At 40.0% G+C, this 17,164-nt stretch overlaps 1 protein-coding gene and 1 long non-coding RNA gene across 4 annotated transcripts in view; one reads left to right on the forward strand and one right to left on the reverse strand.

Moving 5' to 3' along the window:
- LOC109623256 (cationic amino acid transporter 4) overlaps positions 1-15,669 on the forward strand; it is a 31,706-nt gene extending 16,037 nt beyond the window's left edge. For 2 of the 3 annotated variants that reach the window (XM_029856274.2, XM_062842600.1), the window contains 2 exons: positions 10,954-12,408; positions 12,478-15,669. In XM_029856274.2, coding sequence (XP_029712134.2) covers positions 10,954-12,408; positions 12,478-12,872 — 1,850 coding nt within the window. In that variant the 3' untranslated portion in view covers positions 12,873-15,669. The remainder of the gene's footprint in view (positions 1-10,953; positions 12,409-12,477) is intronic. The other variant, XM_062842599.1, reaches the window with a different exon arrangement.
- LOC134284183 (uncharacterized) overlaps positions 1-17,164 on the reverse strand; it is a 531,430-nt gene that overhangs the window by 37,898 nt on the left and 476,368 nt on the right. The window lies entirely within an intron of this gene.

Below are 17,164 nucleotides of genomic sequence, written 5' to 3' on the forward strand. Positions count from 1 at the left end.
CCCAGGAAGTTATCCAGGAATCCTTCCAGAAATTCTTCCTGAGATTCCTGCAAGAATTTCTCGAGATTCCTCTAGGAATTCCATTGGGGGTTTCTTCAACAATTCGTCCAGGAATTTTTACAAAAATACCTACAGAAATTCCTCCAGGCTTTCCATTAGGAGTTCTTCGGTGAGTTCTTCTAGAAATTCCATTCTTTTCCACTCTTCTAAACATTCCTCCAAAAATTTCTTCAGGCGTTCCTTCAGGATTTCATCCAAAAGTTCCAGGGACTCCCCCAGAATTCCTTCATGAAATCTTCCAGGAACTACCCCAGGAATTTCTCCAGGAATTCCTTCAGAAATTCATCCAGGAATATCTCATCCAAGGATTCCTCCGGGAGTTTCTCCAGGGATCCCCCCATGAATATTGCCTGGAATTCCTCCAGGCATTCTTCCATAAATTCTTTTAGTATTCCTCCAAACAGTCCGTCAGAATTTTCTTTAGGAATTTCTCAAGAAATGTCTTCGGAAGCTTCTCCTAAGGATTCCTCTAGGAATTGCTCCAGGTATTCCTCCAAAATTCTTTCAGGAACTTCTCCAGACATTTCTCCAGAAATTTCTCCAAAGAGTTCTCCAAGAACTCCTCCAGGAACTCATCAATCGAGTCCTCCAGGGTCATCTCCAGGGATTCCGCCAGGATTTTTTCAAAAAGTTGCTCCAGGCATTGCTCCAGGATTTCCTCTTGAGATTCTTCCAGAAATTGCTTTAGGTATTCTACCAGGAATTTATTTATTTAAATGGGTAATCATCAGAGCTAAATACAGAGATTTCTCCAATAATTCCTGCAGAAATTTCTCCAGGAACTTTTCAGGAGATTGCTTTAGAAATTTCTCCAAGAGTTCATCCAGGGATTCCTTCAGGTTTTTTCTAGGGATTGCTCGAGGAATTCAACCAGGAATTTCTTCAGGTTCCTTGATCACTTCAAACAACTTTTGCAAATAATATTTGTAGCAATTCCAATATCGGCAAAATAATGTCTGCAAAACTGATACCGTGTGGATCTCTATTTAACTACGTGACAGAATTTTATTCAACAAATTTTAACATCCAAAAAAATCCAAAAAATGAATATGCCACTATGGGACGAAAAAAATCAGCATGCAATTGAACGTCGGTAATTTCTCCACTAAATATTGAAATTCATAACACGAAAAACACGTCAAAACTCTTACAACTAATGAATTCAGCTGTTAAATAATAAATTGAAATTTTGAAATTGACCATAAAACGCCTGAAGATATGCATTTTCCTTTGAGATAAACCGCTTCAACCAAATTGAATCACTTTTTCAACTGAAACTGGGCATTTTTTGCATTATCGCACAAATTTGGTCGAATGGTCTCAGATTTTTGTGAAACTTTTTCCACAGGCAGGGCTTATGGATAACTGAATAAAAAAATTGAGAAAAACTCCGGGTCGTCTATTTTTTCGGAAAACTCAAGTGTTTTTTTTTGTTTTTCCCTGACACTACTTACTTTGAAAAATCATAACTCAAGAACAAAGTATTGTAGAAACAAAGTTTTTTTTGGGAAATGAAAGAAAATTTTCTCAAAAATTGAGCTGGACAAAGTTTTTCACAGTTGAGAAAATTCGTAAAGAAAAGCCGGAAAAACTATGCCCGAACTCGCGGAAAATTTTCAAAAAAATATTATTGAGAAGGTTATTTCATATGCTTTAATTGCTGAAATTTTTGGATTGCACTTTTTCTTCGTTTTTGAGTTATGGCCAATTTTAACGGGCTTGGTGGTCTAGTGGCTACCGCTTCTGATTCGTATGCAGAAGGTCATGGGTTCAATCCCTGGCCCGTCCTTTTCATCCTACTTTGTATCTTTCTATCCACTTTCTCTCGCTCTCTCTTCTCTACATATACAACTCATGTATATTCATATGTTCATAGCCATCGCTAGAACCAGAAACGAATTGAAAAAAAAAGTCGTTTCCCTCCCTTCCGACTTCCACTCACAGCACAGCGTATATATAACGCCTATAAGTTATGCAACCAAAGCGTGCTGTGCCGCTTGACCTTATTCACCTTATTCACCACACAATCTATCACGAACACTATAAATAACCCCTATCCATGGATTGCATCACCGACCCAACGGTGACTCCTAGATCTGCCATTCTTTCCGTCTAACAAATGCCCCAGTCCGTGCGGGTTGTGGGGACGCAGAGTGCTCTCGGTCTCTAGTAGCAACAACCAGTAACACTCTAACATTCCTTTCCTTTCCCAGCTGACTATAAGGACTTGGCCGGCGAATATGCATGAGCTGCTAAAATTGCACTTTGAGAATGAGTGGAATGTCCCAGCACCTTATTCAGTTGGATCTCAGTGCAATTGGTAGCAGTTCAGATCAATCACGGAGGAGCAACCATTGACGTGTATAGTCAGAATTGATCGTTTTGATCGATCGTTTTTGAGTTATGGCCAATTTTGTTGAAAAATGTCCAAATGTGCCATAAAAGCATTTTCTTTGAAAAACGATAACTCAAGAACGAAGCATCGTAGAAACAAAGTTTTTTAATGAAAATGAAAGCATTTTTTTCCAGGAATTAAAAAAAATTATAATATGAAGTGGAAAAAGTTTTCCACAAAATTTTATACAGTTGAGAAAATTCATAAAGAAAAGCCGGAAAAACTATACCCGAATTCGTGAAAAATTTTCAAAAAAATATTTTTGAGAAGGTGATTTTATAAGCTTTGATCGCTGGAATTTTTTGAATGCACTTTTTTTTCCTGAGTTATGACCAATTTTGTGAAAAATGACCATGTAAACCTATATTATATGGTCATTTTTCACGAAATTGGTCATAACTCAGGAACAAAAAAAAAAACAAAGTGCTTTATAAAAATTTCAGCGATCAAAGCTTATGAAATTACCTTCTCAAAAACATTTTTTTTTTGAAATTTTCGACGAGTTCGGGCATAGTTTTTTCTGGCATTTCTTTACGAACTTTCTCAACTGTGGAAAGTTTTGTTGAAAACTTTGTCCACTTCATATTTGGATTACTGGGAAAGTTTGCTTTCATTTCCTTAAAAAAAACTTTGTCTCTACGAAGCTGCGTTCTTGAGTTATGATTTTTAAAGTAAATAGTATTACAAAAAACTTCCACCTGCGTTTTCCGGGAAAATAGGTGACCCTGAATTTTTTTGTTCATATATCTATGAACTCTGCCTGTGGAAAAAGTTTCATGAAAATCTGAAACCCTTCGGCATAAATCCGTACGGTAATAAAAAAAAATCTCCAAAATAGCTACACAACATCACAATCAAGCTTCCACAAAAATGGGAACACATAATTATTTCATGAATTTATCTAGTGATTGCTCTGTGAATTCTTTCTTGGATTCCTTCCAGAATTCCTTTAGAGTTTCCTCTAGGAATTCATCCAGGGATTTCTCCAGGATTTTTTCAGGGATTGGTCCAGGTATTCGTCCAGGAATTTCTTCAGCGACTCCTTCAGATATTCCTTCAGAAATTCTTCCAAGAATTCCTCTAGGAGTTTTTCCATGAATCCTTCCAGGGATTTCTACGGGGTCTCCTTCAGTAATCCAGAATCCAGAAGTTCTTTAAGACATTTCTCCAAGAATTCCTCCAGAAATTCCTCCAGATTTTTTTCTAGGAATACCTCCAGGAATTCCTAGAGAGATTTCTTCAGAAACTTCTCCAGGGTTTCCTCCCAGAATTGTTCTAGAGATTCCTCCAGGAATTCATCCAGGGATTGCTCCTGGGGGATTTCAAAGGATATTCCAACATCAATGAAAATTCCAAGGCTATTCCAAGGAGAATCTGGAAGGATATTTCAAGGGAATTTAGAAGTAAATTTTAAGGGGACCGGAATTTCTCCAGGAATTTTTCCAGGGGTTAAAGCGGGGATTTTTCCAGGGATTGCTCCAGGAATCCTTTAGTGATCCCTTCAGAAATTTCTCTTGGGATCTTTTCCAGGGATGCACCCATGATTTTCTCCAGGTATAACTGAAGATTTTTTTTAATTACTTCAAGGATTCCTAGATAAATTATTGCAGCGATTTGTATTGGAATTCTCCAAGATAATTTTAGAAGGATCCATACAGAAGCCAGACAATTCTCCAAGAAGACATCCAGGAATTTTTTCACATTTATCTCCACCAACTCTTTTAGGAGTACATCCACGGATTTGTTCAGGAATTTATCCGTGAATTCCTTCAAGAAAACCGCCTGCAGCCCCTGCAAAGGGTTTCCTTCAGCAATTCGTCCTGCGATTCTTTCAGGAATATATCTTGTGATTTTTTCTCCAAGAATCCCTACAAGAACAAAAATCCCTACAAGAAGTTATCCATTGTCTTTTTTCAAGAACTCCAGAGATCCCTTTGGGAATTTACAAGAGATGTTTTGAGGAGGAATGTCCATCAGGGATTCTATCAAAAAATTGTCAAGGGACTTCTTCAGAAATCCCCCTGAAAATGCTTCAAGAGATTCTTCCAACGATTGTTTTACTTAGAACTTATCCTTGAATTCCCTCCGAATTTTGAGTGAGGATTCCTGCAGATATTTGACTTGGAATTCCTCCAAGAAGTTGTCCAATTTTTTTCCAGAGATTTTTTTCAGGAATCCTTCCAACATTTTCTTCAAGAGTTTACTCAGACAATTCCAACAGGAATTCTTACAAAAGTCTTGCAGGAATTCTTTCAATTTTCCAGAAATTGGGTACTGCGACCAGCATAACGCTGATTTTGATTTTTTCAACGTATTGTTCAAAATACAACAGCATGACTGCTGAAGGGTTAAATAATGCTTTTGTGATATAATGCTATTGAGGCGAAACTGGAAGCATTTTCTCATTTTTTCGGTTTTTGATTTTTTATTAAATAACGAAGCAATATTTTCAAAATCGGTTTTCGTACACATGTAGAGTATGGATCAAGGTATCTTCTGATTTTTTTTTTTTGAGGTGGAAAATGTTTTCCATTTTTGCAGAAACCATTTTTATGTGAAATTTCATTCAAAAATGGTTTCTGCAAAAATGAAAAACATTTTCCACTACAAAAAAAAATTCAAAAGATATTGTTGTGTGCATTCAAAATGCAAATATCAAATGCGGGAGCACCAAATGCGGTAAGATTTTCCAACAAGTAACCCGATGTCAGTGGGAGCTTTCGAATCTTAGGTTGGTAGTGATATTGGCTATGGTTGCTACGTTGCCTTTGGTAACATGTGTTACCGCGTTTGAAGCGCATTTGGGCACCGTTTGCACCTTGAACGCACACAGCAATACCTTGATCCATACTCTACATGTGCACGAAAACCGATTTTGAAAATACGTTTTCTTATAAAAGTTTGAAGGTATAAATTTGCCAAGGGTGCTCGCCACCTTGGCCAAAAAGCTGACTACGCCGTTGGGTACTATCTTGCCTATAAATACATGAAAGCTGACCAACACCAGGGCTGTTACAAATGTGGCGATTTGAAAACCGCAAAATCCGCGCAAAGCCATTTGAAATCCGCGCCGAGGCAATCAAATCCGCGCCACACAAAACATATTATTCTGATGAGTCAAACTCATAAAAAGCCAGAATTTTTCAGGGAAAATCAATTATTCATGATCTCGTTCCACTACAGATAAAGAGCATTTATTTTGATAAATTGATTTTTAACTATTACTAATCCAAAACTTTGGATGACAACACCTAAATCAAACTAAAATTTAAACATGTATAAATTGGAATAAAATGTTTTGGATAAATAGTTCTTTGATTGCTTATCAAGTGGCTTATTATGTAAAGATACAAATGAAGTAATACTAGTGAAATTTATTGATTAAATCATCACTACACTTGTATTCCTAAGAGTGATATTTTTTTAAAGGAAGCATTTTATAAAAAATGTCTGGCTAAAGATATGTAGAAAAATATTAATTCATTGGAAAATGTATGATAAAGAGTTTCTAGTCACACAGCAAGAATGTCCTCAGTCTCAGAATTCCGAAAGCTTCAACTATTCAAGTATTCTGCAAAAAAATCCTCCAAAAATTCTACCATAAAAACCCTTTGCTCTTTAACCTTTCAGTACTCGCGCCAATTTTTGTAACGCGAGCAGTCGAGCGTTGTACTTTGTACAACACCCATACATTCTGAAATATCTCAGGATCCTGATTGTTTAGAGGAGGACTGTCTTTGGCAAAGTTGTTGTAAATTTCATGGGCTACTTGATGCTGACAAAGTTGATTCGTAATACGTCCACTAGGCGGCGCTAGTGAGCAATATCATGTTATATCTTATATCTCAGGATCCTGATGTCTTAGAAAGATGGTGTCTTCGGCAAAGTTGTTTGGTAAGTCAACTGCTTACAGATTATTGGCCGTTTAATTGGAAATTCCACCACTAGGCTGCGCTAGTGAGCTAATAATCTTTATATCCTATGTATCTCGGGAACCTGATAACTTAGAAAGATGGTGTCTTCGACAAAGTTGTTTGGTAGGTCAAGGACTTACGGATGATTTGCAGTTTAATCTGAAATTTCACCACTAGGCGGCGCTAGTGAGCAATTTCATATTATATCTTATATCTCAGGATCCTGATGTCTTAGAAGGATGGTGTCTTCGGCAAAGTTGTTTGGTAAGTCAACTGCTTACAGATTATTGGCCGTTTACCACTAGGCGGCGTTAGTGAGCAAATAAACTTTATATCCTGTGTATCTCGGGAACCTGATAACTTAGAAAGATGGTGTCTTTGACAAAGTTGTTTGGTAGGTCAAGGACTTACGGATGATTCGCAGTTTAATCTGAAATTTCACCACTAGGCGGCGCTAGTGAGCAATTTCATATTATATATTATATCTCAGGATCCTGATGTCTTAGAAGGATGGTGTCTTCGGCAAAGTTGTTTGGTAAGTCAACTGCTTACAGATTATTGGCCGTTTAATTGGAAATTCCACCACTAGGCTGCGCTAGTGAGCAAATAATCTTTATATCCTATGTATCTCGGGAACCTGATAACTTAGAAAGATGGTGTCTTCGACAAAGTTGTTTGGTAGGTCAAGTACTTACGTATGATTCGCAGTTTAATTTGAAATTTCATCACTTGGCGGGGCTAGTGAGCACGTAAATATTATATATTATCTTGTATATTATGTATCTCTGGACCCTTATTACTTAGAAAGGTAGTGTCTTCGGCAAAGATGTTTGGTATATCAAGGGCTTATAGATGAGTGACAGTTTGATTTCAAATGCCACCACTAGGAGGCGCTAGTGATCATGTAAATTTTTAATCTCATGTAGTTCAGGATTCCGATTAAAAAGGCACGGGACACCGTCTTCAGCCAGAGGCTGTACAGACTGAACAGAACTTAACACTAGACCATGGACACGACATACATTACATTCACCAGTGGATAGCATGGTGTGGTTACACGCTTGGTAACGCTAACCGAACGGCCACGAAGCTCCACTTTACTCAGAAAGATGGTGTCTTCGGCAAAGTTGTTTGGTAGATCAAAGACCAAATGGAGGAAAAGTTACCTCTCGTGCCGACCTTCTAAAAGATCAAAAACTTACAGATAGTTGTGCGTTTGAATTGTAATTTCATCACTAGATGACGCTAGTGAACATAAAAAATGTATATGCAATAGTTCCCAGGATCCTGGTTACCAGAAGAGAGATGGTGGGTTCGGCAAAGTTGTCAAATAGATTAAGTGCATTTGGTTGATGGGTCGTTGAAATCAATATTTCGCCAGCAAGTGGTGCTAATGAGTATGCAAATTTTATATCTTATATATCTCCGAGTCTGATTACCTGGGAAGTTGATATCTTTGGCAAGGTTGGTTGGTAGATCAAGGGCTTTCAGTTGATTGATCATTTGATTCGTGCTTCTGCCACCAGAAGACGCTAGTTGTAAATTTGCATGAGCATGAACGTGTTATTATTCATCTAGAAAAAAATCAACGAGCTGTAAATTTTTATAATTCCGAAAGTTTTCAAAATTTGAAAATTACACAACTAGTTGATTATAATTTGTTTGAATTTGCAATTGATTAATTAATTTTACATGAAGTTAAAGCGCTTAGTAAAATATTCAATATCTGACCGTCCTATTTCAATATACTCTATCTTAAGGTTGTCAATGTCACGGGATAAGTACATCCATCCTTTATCCATCAAACAACAATGACGAAGATATCATCTTTCGAAGTAATCAGGATCTTGAGATATATGAGGTATAAAATTGGAATCCTCACTAGTGCCACCTGGATGTGAAATTGCACGTCATATTTGTCTTCATCAGTTAGTGTTTGATCTACTAAACAACTTTTCAGAAGACACCATCTTTCTAATTAATCAGGGTCCTGAAACATATGAGTTATAAAACTTGAATACCCACTAGCGCCACCTAGATGTGGAGTTTCAAATCATACGGCTCTCCATCAGTTAGTGTTCGATCTACTAAACAACTTTGCTGAAGACATCATCTTTCTAAGTAATCAGGATCTTGAGATATATGAGTTATAATATTTGAGTACTCACTTGCGCCACCTGGATGTGAAATTCCACATCATACTTGTCTTCATCAGTTAGTGTTTGATCTACTAAACAACTTTGCCAAAGACACCATCTTCCTAAGTAATCAGGGTCCTGAGATGTATGAGTTATAAAATTTCACTGCCCACTAGCGCCACCTACATGTGGAGTTTCAAACCAAACGGCTCTCCATCAGTTAGTGTTTAATTAACCAAACAACTTTGCCGAAGACACTATCTTTCTAAGTACTCAGGATTCTGAGTTATATGGGATATAAAAATTACATGCTCACTAGCGCCGCCTATCGGTTGAAATCTGAATTTCTCAGATCACTTCGCGAAGGCCCTTGATATCCCAAGTAACTTTGCCGAAGACACCATATTGCTAGATCATTTAGATTTTGAAATACACTAATGGGGCACGTTCGGTGTAGTACCGTAAACCGGGGTCAAATTGATCTTCGGGTCGAAATTGATCAGACGTTTTTCAGTTAGAAAAAACATATTTTAAATAGTTTTATTTTAAATATCGTGCTGGTAAAATCTGATACTTGATGCTATTTGTAGAGAAATTATTCAAGAAATGCTTTATCTACTTGAAAAACGACTGATCAATTTCAACCCGGAGATCAATTTGACCCCGGTTTACGGTACTAGATTTGTAGTAATGAGCTGAATTTTAGTATGGTGAGAAGATCAATTCTCCGTTTCTGCAATGAAATGGTGCAAAAAGCGTGGGTATTATGATTCCTTGCCTAATTTAATGCTGTTTGAGCAAAACTTTAGACAACAGTGTTGTTATTTTCTCGATTTCTTGCAACATAAACAACATAGTTATCCAAAGTTTTGCTCAAACAGCATCAAATTAGGCAAGGAATCATAATACCCACGCTTTTTGCACCATTTCATTGCAGAAACGGAGAATTGACCTTCTCACCATACTAAACTTCAGCTCATTACTACAAATCTAGTACTTCACCGATCTGTCCTATTCACATTCAACTGTCTATCTTATCTTAAATATAGTACGTTCTTCATATTGCGATTTCCAATTTTCCGCATTATAAGGAGTTATACTGTTTTCAAAAAAGGTCTTATAATATTCCAAATAAGATTCCTGTAGAATACATTTGGGGTTGACATCGATAGAAAAGATGGTTTCAAAGTAATAGTCGATAATTCTCATGTGTTGTACAAAGTACAACAGCGCGATTAACGGAAGGTTAATAACTGTGCACGAAACGCCCATCTCAACGAGTGCTCCGATTATAAATTTTAGTTTTCAGGAAAAAAAAAATGATTCGGCTGAAGTTCCACTAATAACTGATTCAGGAATTTCGTCAATTCCGTCATTCTCAAACTTGCTTGTTTAAAAAAATGTTAAAAATTTCTTATGATTACCTAATACTTTATGCAGAGTTTTCAAAAGCTTTCTCCTTTGAACTCTCTAAAAATAAAATTGTAAAAATCTCCAGGACGTCTTATCTGATATTTCTGTTTTGATTTCTTACGACACACACAGCCTACAAAACCAATGATGTACTTTGCGAGAATCTGTTGAATTTAAGGTGAATATATGACGAAGCCACACCTCGAATTTTCAAGAGCACAAATCTGAAGAACCGAATGTCGGTTTGAGCTGAAAAGTTGATCGATTGGTTACCCGCTGGTGATGACCAATCGATTAACTTTTCAGCGCAAACCGACATTCGGTTCTTCAGATTTGAGCTCTTGAAAATTCGAGGTGTGGCTTCGTCATATATTCACCTTAACTACAAAATGTAACCAAATGTTACTCCAAAATTCCGAAAGACGTCTTTTTGCAAATTTCAAAAAATAAGTTTTCAGGGCCACCAAGAAACTCCATCAATTATTCCAGAAATCTTGTCATGATTCAGTGTTTTTCGAACCTCTGGCATTACTCTATAAGTTCCGTCTAAAATTAAGTTATATCCAAAAATTGTTTTCGGGGTTAAGACAGAAATGACTTCAAGAATTTGATTAAGAAATTTAGAAAAAGATCTTCTTAGTTTTAACGCAGTTTAGTGCAGTGCAGCTTATCTAGCTGGGGACTTTTAACATTGTGTTTACGCAAGTACAAAAGTCCATAACTCTAATTTGAAAATGTTTTTTTTTCTGATTGCGTTGAGCTCCTTGTCTAAATGTTTGATGTAAGTGCATTTAAAAACTATTTCCGCAAAATCCGCGCCAAAATTGGCAAAAACGCGCGAAATCCGCGCAAAACGCAAAAACCGCGAAAAACGCAAAATCCGCGCCACCTGTAACAGCCCTGCAACACTCATACAATGAAGATGGCTGTTAAACTCAAGCAGCCATCGCATTGGTTCCTTGTGTGAGTGTAGCAGGTCTGGTGATACTGGATCAAGCTTAAGCTAACCTATTTTTTCCGCTACCCATTGCAGGAATCGGTCACATGGTGGGCGCTGGCATCTACGTCCTGACCGGAACGGTGGCCCGCGAAATGGCCGGCCCGGGCATAGTGCTGTCGTTCATACTGGCCGGCATGGTGTCGATGTTGGCCGCCTTGTGCTATGCCGAGTTCGGTACCCGAGTGCCGAAAGCCGGGTCAGCTTACGTCTACACGTACGTGTCGATCGGAGAGTTCTGGGCGTTCGTGATCGGCTGGAACATCATCCTGGAGCACATGCTGGGTGCGGCTTCGGTAGCCCGGGCCTGGAGCGGCTATGTGGATTCGATGTTGGGAAATGTCGTGGCCAATACGACGATGGAGATCACGGGCGAGATGCACGAGAAGCTGTTGGCCAAGTATCCGGACTTTTTGGCGTTCGGGGTTTGTATGAGCTACGCGATCGCTCTGGCAGCTGGGGTTAAGGCCACGGCCATGATCAACAGTATCTTGACGACGGTGAATGTGGTGGTGATGTCGCTGGTGGTGGTTCTAGGGTTTTGGTACGCGACACCGGCAAACTGGTCCCTTCCGGAGCAGGGATTTCTTCCGTTCGGATTTGGTGGAGTGCTGGCTGGGGCAGCAACGTGCTTCTATGCGTTTGTAGGATTTGACAGCATTGCTACGTCAGGAGAGGAGGCCAAGAATCCAAATGTGTCTATACCGTTGGCTACCATTCTGTCCCTGTGCGTTGTGACCATCGGATATGTCCTGGTAAGCGCCGCTTTGACCCTCATGATCCCCTACAATGAGATCAACCCTGCGGCAGCTCTACCGGACGCCTTCGGAACACGTGGAATTGCTTGGGCAAAGTATGCAATATCCACCGGGGCCATTTGTGGGATGACTACAACACTGCTGGGATCGTTGTTCGCTCTTCCAAGATGTCTCTACGCTATGGCAAGCGACGGCTTGCTATTTTCCTGTTTCGGCAAGGTAAACACCAAAACTCAAGTTCCGCTGCTCAATCTGGCAGTTTCGGGACTTTGTTCCGCTCTACTCGCATTGCTGTTTGACCTAGAGAAGTTGGTGGAGTTCATGTCCATTGGAACCCTATTGGCCTACACCATTGTGAGTGCCAGCGTCATCGTGCTTCGCTATCGACCGATTTCCGTAGAGGAAACCGTTCACCTGGCTCCGGATACTCCCGGAACGGACGAGGAAGAAAACGCATCGTCATCGTCCCAATCGAGTGCCGTGGACCCATCCTCTCCGACGAGCGAAATGATAGAGATTGCTTTGGCCGGGCGACTGCGGCCACAGTTCCGCTGGTTGGAACCGGTTCTCGGACGCTGTGAACCGGGAGTGGCCTGCTCCGGAGCGGTACTGCTGTTCTGCGTACTCAGCGTAGCGGTTTGCTTCCAACTTGAGGTTTCCTGGGATGAGATGTACGATGGGACTTGGTGGGCGCTGGGACTCTACGGTTTCCTGCTGTTCTGCCTCGTTGCATGTAAGTATTCGAATCTACGTATTTCAGAATTTTGAATCTCTAAAACTTTTACTCTCCACCGTTAAACAGGTATTGTAGTCATCTCGGCCCACCACCAGAACACACGTGGTCTCCAGTTCAAGGTTCCGCTGGTGCCCTACATTCCAGCTCTGAGCATATTCTGCAACATCGAGCTCATGGTACACCTGAGCTTCCTGACGTGGCTTCGGTTCTTTATCTGGCTGTCGATCGGAATGCTGGTCTACTTCCTGTACGGGATCCGCAACAGCAAGGAAGGCGAACTGGGGACATCCTACTCGATGCTCATGTCCACTCAGGAAGCAATCCGTGGCTGGGGAGCCACACATTCGGCTGGGCTAAGCGGCGGAACCCGGGTCACGGTGACCAAGATTGTGAAGGGACGGGTCAGCCGGAAGAGCGTCGACAAACAGGCGATCATCGACGATGACGATGATGACTCATAAGAGGGGAAATTTTGAGGGATGTTATAAGCAATTTCGATGCAGTACACACTGTGTGGAAGGATTCTTATGTTACGCTTAATATGTGGCACAAAAGTACTAACTATCGGCGCAAAGAAAACTAATCATATGAACGCTTCCATCTACTACCAATTCTATCGATAAATGCTATGTTTGGCTGGTTGTGTAATATCAGGTGAAATATTCATAGACAAATTACTTTTGCTATGAATACGGTATTGCGGTGTTTTGACAAGCTCCAATACTCTGTAGAGTGATTTAGTGAATTACTTCGCAAGTTTGTCTGTACAAGTCTAGTGCATTCGAAATAAATCTCACTCACATGCAGTTGTATTGCAACCGACAAATGACTGAGTGAGAACTTGTGAAGAGAGAAAACTTGACGCGCCGAAAACGAATGGGACCCGAATCACTCTCACGTGGTGGTAACGGAACGAACTCAGAGAAAAGAAGAGAAAGAGAAAGCATGAAAACGAATCTCTCTTGTATCGGCGAATGCTCTATCGGACGTTCGTCAACTCGCTTCGGAAGGGAGAGAAACCCAATAGGGCACTGCACTGTTTTGATTTTGTATGGGGTTTTGACGTTTCTTGGCCTTGTTGTTTTCAAAATTTCTTTAAGAGTGAAAGAGAAGGAGACAATTTCATGCAGTGACCTATAACTGAGTGAGCGTTTCCCATACTTGGATGTTAGATCTTATATTGCATCTGTAGTGGTAAATAGTTATGAACGGGATTTCATAACTATTTTCTATGTGTGGGTGGCACATTTTTGAGCCCACCTGTTAAGGGCGGACGGGACGGTCGAGGAAATATCCGCCATTGCTCTGTTTCTACTAAGATGGTAATCTCAGATTCTACTTCATATAATGGAACAAAAATCTATCATTGTGTATGCTCACTTGCAGTGCATATGCTGATTGTTTTTCAGCCTCATCTGTGCGATAGAAATCGAGATTACCATCTCCAAAATCACGAGGCAAATTGTTAGAAAGAGAGGGAAGATAGGAAAAACAACACAGCGTTCCGATTCACCTTAACGATAAAAAAGGTGTGTTCATCCAATTCATCTAGAAATTGCACTGACATTTCTTCCTTGTGAACATTGCCTGGCTTGAACTGCCATGGATATGTCAAACTTGGTTTCACGGCGGCGTATCGTTGCGCTAACTATTCAAAAATTGACAATGAAATGACAATGAATTCGATTCGCTTTTATTAAGAGACTTTCAGCCTTGGGCTGGTTCATCTCTGAAATGACAATGAAATATATTGTTTGTAAAAATGGAAAACAGATTCAGATATGTCAAGTAGAAGATGAAGATATGTTAGGCCTTATCAAAACATTTTAACTTCGATAATTTTTCAATTTTTCGGTTTTTGTGAAAAAGAAATTAATTGACTCTGAGTTCTCTTAGACATGATAAATTTTAAGAATTATTTCAGTTTAATGTTTTTTTGAATATTAGAAATAATTGAAAACCTAGAAAATCACACTCAAATTTTAAATATATCGTCTCATATTACACCACTACGTCATAACTCAGCGTATTCCATAAACGTTCATCTGAATCCCTCTTAAATTCACTAAATTTTTGAGAAATTTAAAAATGCAACGCTTTCAAAATACTAATTCCTGTAGTAATAACTGTATTTAACTACGTAATAGTACCTGTTACCCACGTTGATTCCGTCACGTATTTTTTTAGTAAATAACCAAAATACCCCAGGCAACCATGGCTTCTCATTTGTATTACCGTAGTTACCTCACACGAGAATCCACCGGACTCTTTATCTTGTGTCGTTTCCGTTGAACGAAGGTAGATCAAAACCAAAATCAATGCATTTATGTATATTTATGATGATAGATTAACTTCTAGGGGTCTAGTAGGTAACGAACTCTACACACAATTAACAATAATCTACCGAACAAAGCGGCATAAATTTACGCATAATCTTGTCCTAAGCAAGCTTTTCTATGGAACATTAGTAGGATTATTATATGTCGAATTATAGGGAAGGGGTCTACTCTAGTCATATACATAGCTACCAATTATTTAGAACAAAGATGATAAACATTATTCATATATTATACACACAAATCCTTCACCCATAAATCAAAAGTATATTTATCACATAGTGTAGATAATACGCTATTCACACGTTGATTCATCTCAAATATATAATTATTAGACGTTACACAGCAAAAAAATAATGATATGAATAACCTTGGAAATAAAACAACCAAATTAACCCAGCGAACGTCACTGACTGTGTCTCAAAATTACGATGATAACCAAATTTGTGGAACAACTTTCAAGAAGTTGAAACGATAAATCAGAGATCAATTAATAGAAAATATCACATTATTTGTAGGACGGCATCTGTAACGGTACACAAAAGAAAGAAAAAAAGAAACTGATAATAAATATTCCGGGGATATCCTGTGTGCAGCAGCAGCTTCTAACAGAGAATGCACTATATACAGATAAGTTATTCCTATATGTTACGGTATATGATGCTGCACCAGTCTATTGTTATCGAACTGATATGTATTATTTCATAATAATATTAATAAAGACGCTATCCTTTCTGTATGCGGCATGTAGTGTTCAATAAGAAAGAATGTCATTTTATTGAAGACAAAGACAAAAACAAAGACAAAGACAAAGACAAAGACAAAGACAAAGACCAAGACCAAGACCAAGACCAAGACCAAGACCAAGACCAAGACCAAGACCAAGACCAAGACCAAGACCAAGACCAAGACCAAGACCAAGACCAAGACCAAGACCAAGACCAAGACCAAGACCAAGACCAAGACCAAGACCAAGACCAAGACCAAGACCAAGACCAAGACCAAGACCAAGACCAAGACCAAGACCAAGACCAAGACCAAGACCAAGACCAAGACCAAGACCAAGACCAAGACCAAGACCAAGACCAAGACCAAGACCAAGACCAAGACCAAGACCAAGACCAAGACCAAGACCAAGACCAAGACCAAGACCAAGACCAAGACCAAGACCAAGACCAAGACCAAGACCAAGACCAAGACCAAGACCAAGACCAAGACCAAGACCAAGACCAAGACCAAGACCAAGACCAAGACCAAGACCAAGACCAAGACCAAGACCAAGACCAAGACCAAGACCAAGACCAAGACCAAGACCAAGACCAAGACCAAGACCAAGACCAAGACCAAGACCAAGACCAAGACCAAGACCAAGACCAAGACCAAGACCAAGACCAAGACCAAGACCAAGACCAAGACCAAGACCAAGACCAAGACCAAGACCAAGACCAAGACCAAGACCAAGACCAAGACCAAGACCAAGACCAAGACCAAGACCAAGACCAAGACCAAGACCAAGACCAAGACCAAGACCAAGACCAAGACCAAGACCAAGACCAAGACCAAGACCAAGACCAAGACCAAGACCAAGACCAAGACCAAGACCAAGACCAAGACCAAGACCAAGACCAAGACCAAGACCAAGACCAAGACCAAGACCAAGACCAAGACCAAGACCAAGACCAAGACCAAGACCAAGACCAAGACCAAGACCAAGACCAAGACCAAGACCAAGACCAAGACCAAGACCAAGACCAAGACCAAGACCAAGACCAAGACCAAGACCAAGACCAAGACCAAGACCAAGACCAAGACCAAGACCAAGACCAAGACCAAGACCAAGACCAAGACCAAGACCAACACCAACACCAACACCAACACCAAGACCAAGACCAAGACCAAGACCAAGACCAAGACCAAGACCAAGACCAAGACCAAGACCAAGACCAAGACCAAGACCAAGACCAAGACCAAGACCAAGACCAAGACCAAGACCAAGACCAAGACCAAGACCAAGACCAAGACCAAGACCAAGACCAAGACCAAGACCAAGACCAAGACCAAGACCAAGACCAAGGCCAAGGCCAAGACCAAGACCAAGCCCAAGACCAAGACCAAGACCAAGACCAAGACCAAGACCAAGACCAAGACCAAGACCAAGGCCAAGGCCAAGACCAAGACCAAGACCAAGACCAAGACCAAGACCAAGACCAAGACCAAGACCAAGACCAAGACCAAGACCAAGACCAAGACCAAGACCAAGACCAAGACCAAGACCAAGACCAAGACCAAGGCCAAGGCCAAGACCAAGACCAAGCCCAAGACCAAGACCAAGACCAAGACCAAGACCAAGACCAAGACCAAGACCAAGACCAAGACCAAGACCAAGGCCAAGGCCAAGACCAAGACCAAGACCAAGA

Source organism: Aedes albopictus, chromosome 3 (assembly GCF_035046485.1).
Source record: "Aedes albopictus strain Foshan chromosome 3, AalbF5, whole genome shotgun sequence".
Classification (NCBI taxonomy): Eukaryota; Metazoa; Arthropoda; class Insecta; order Diptera; family Culicidae; genus Aedes; species Aedes albopictus.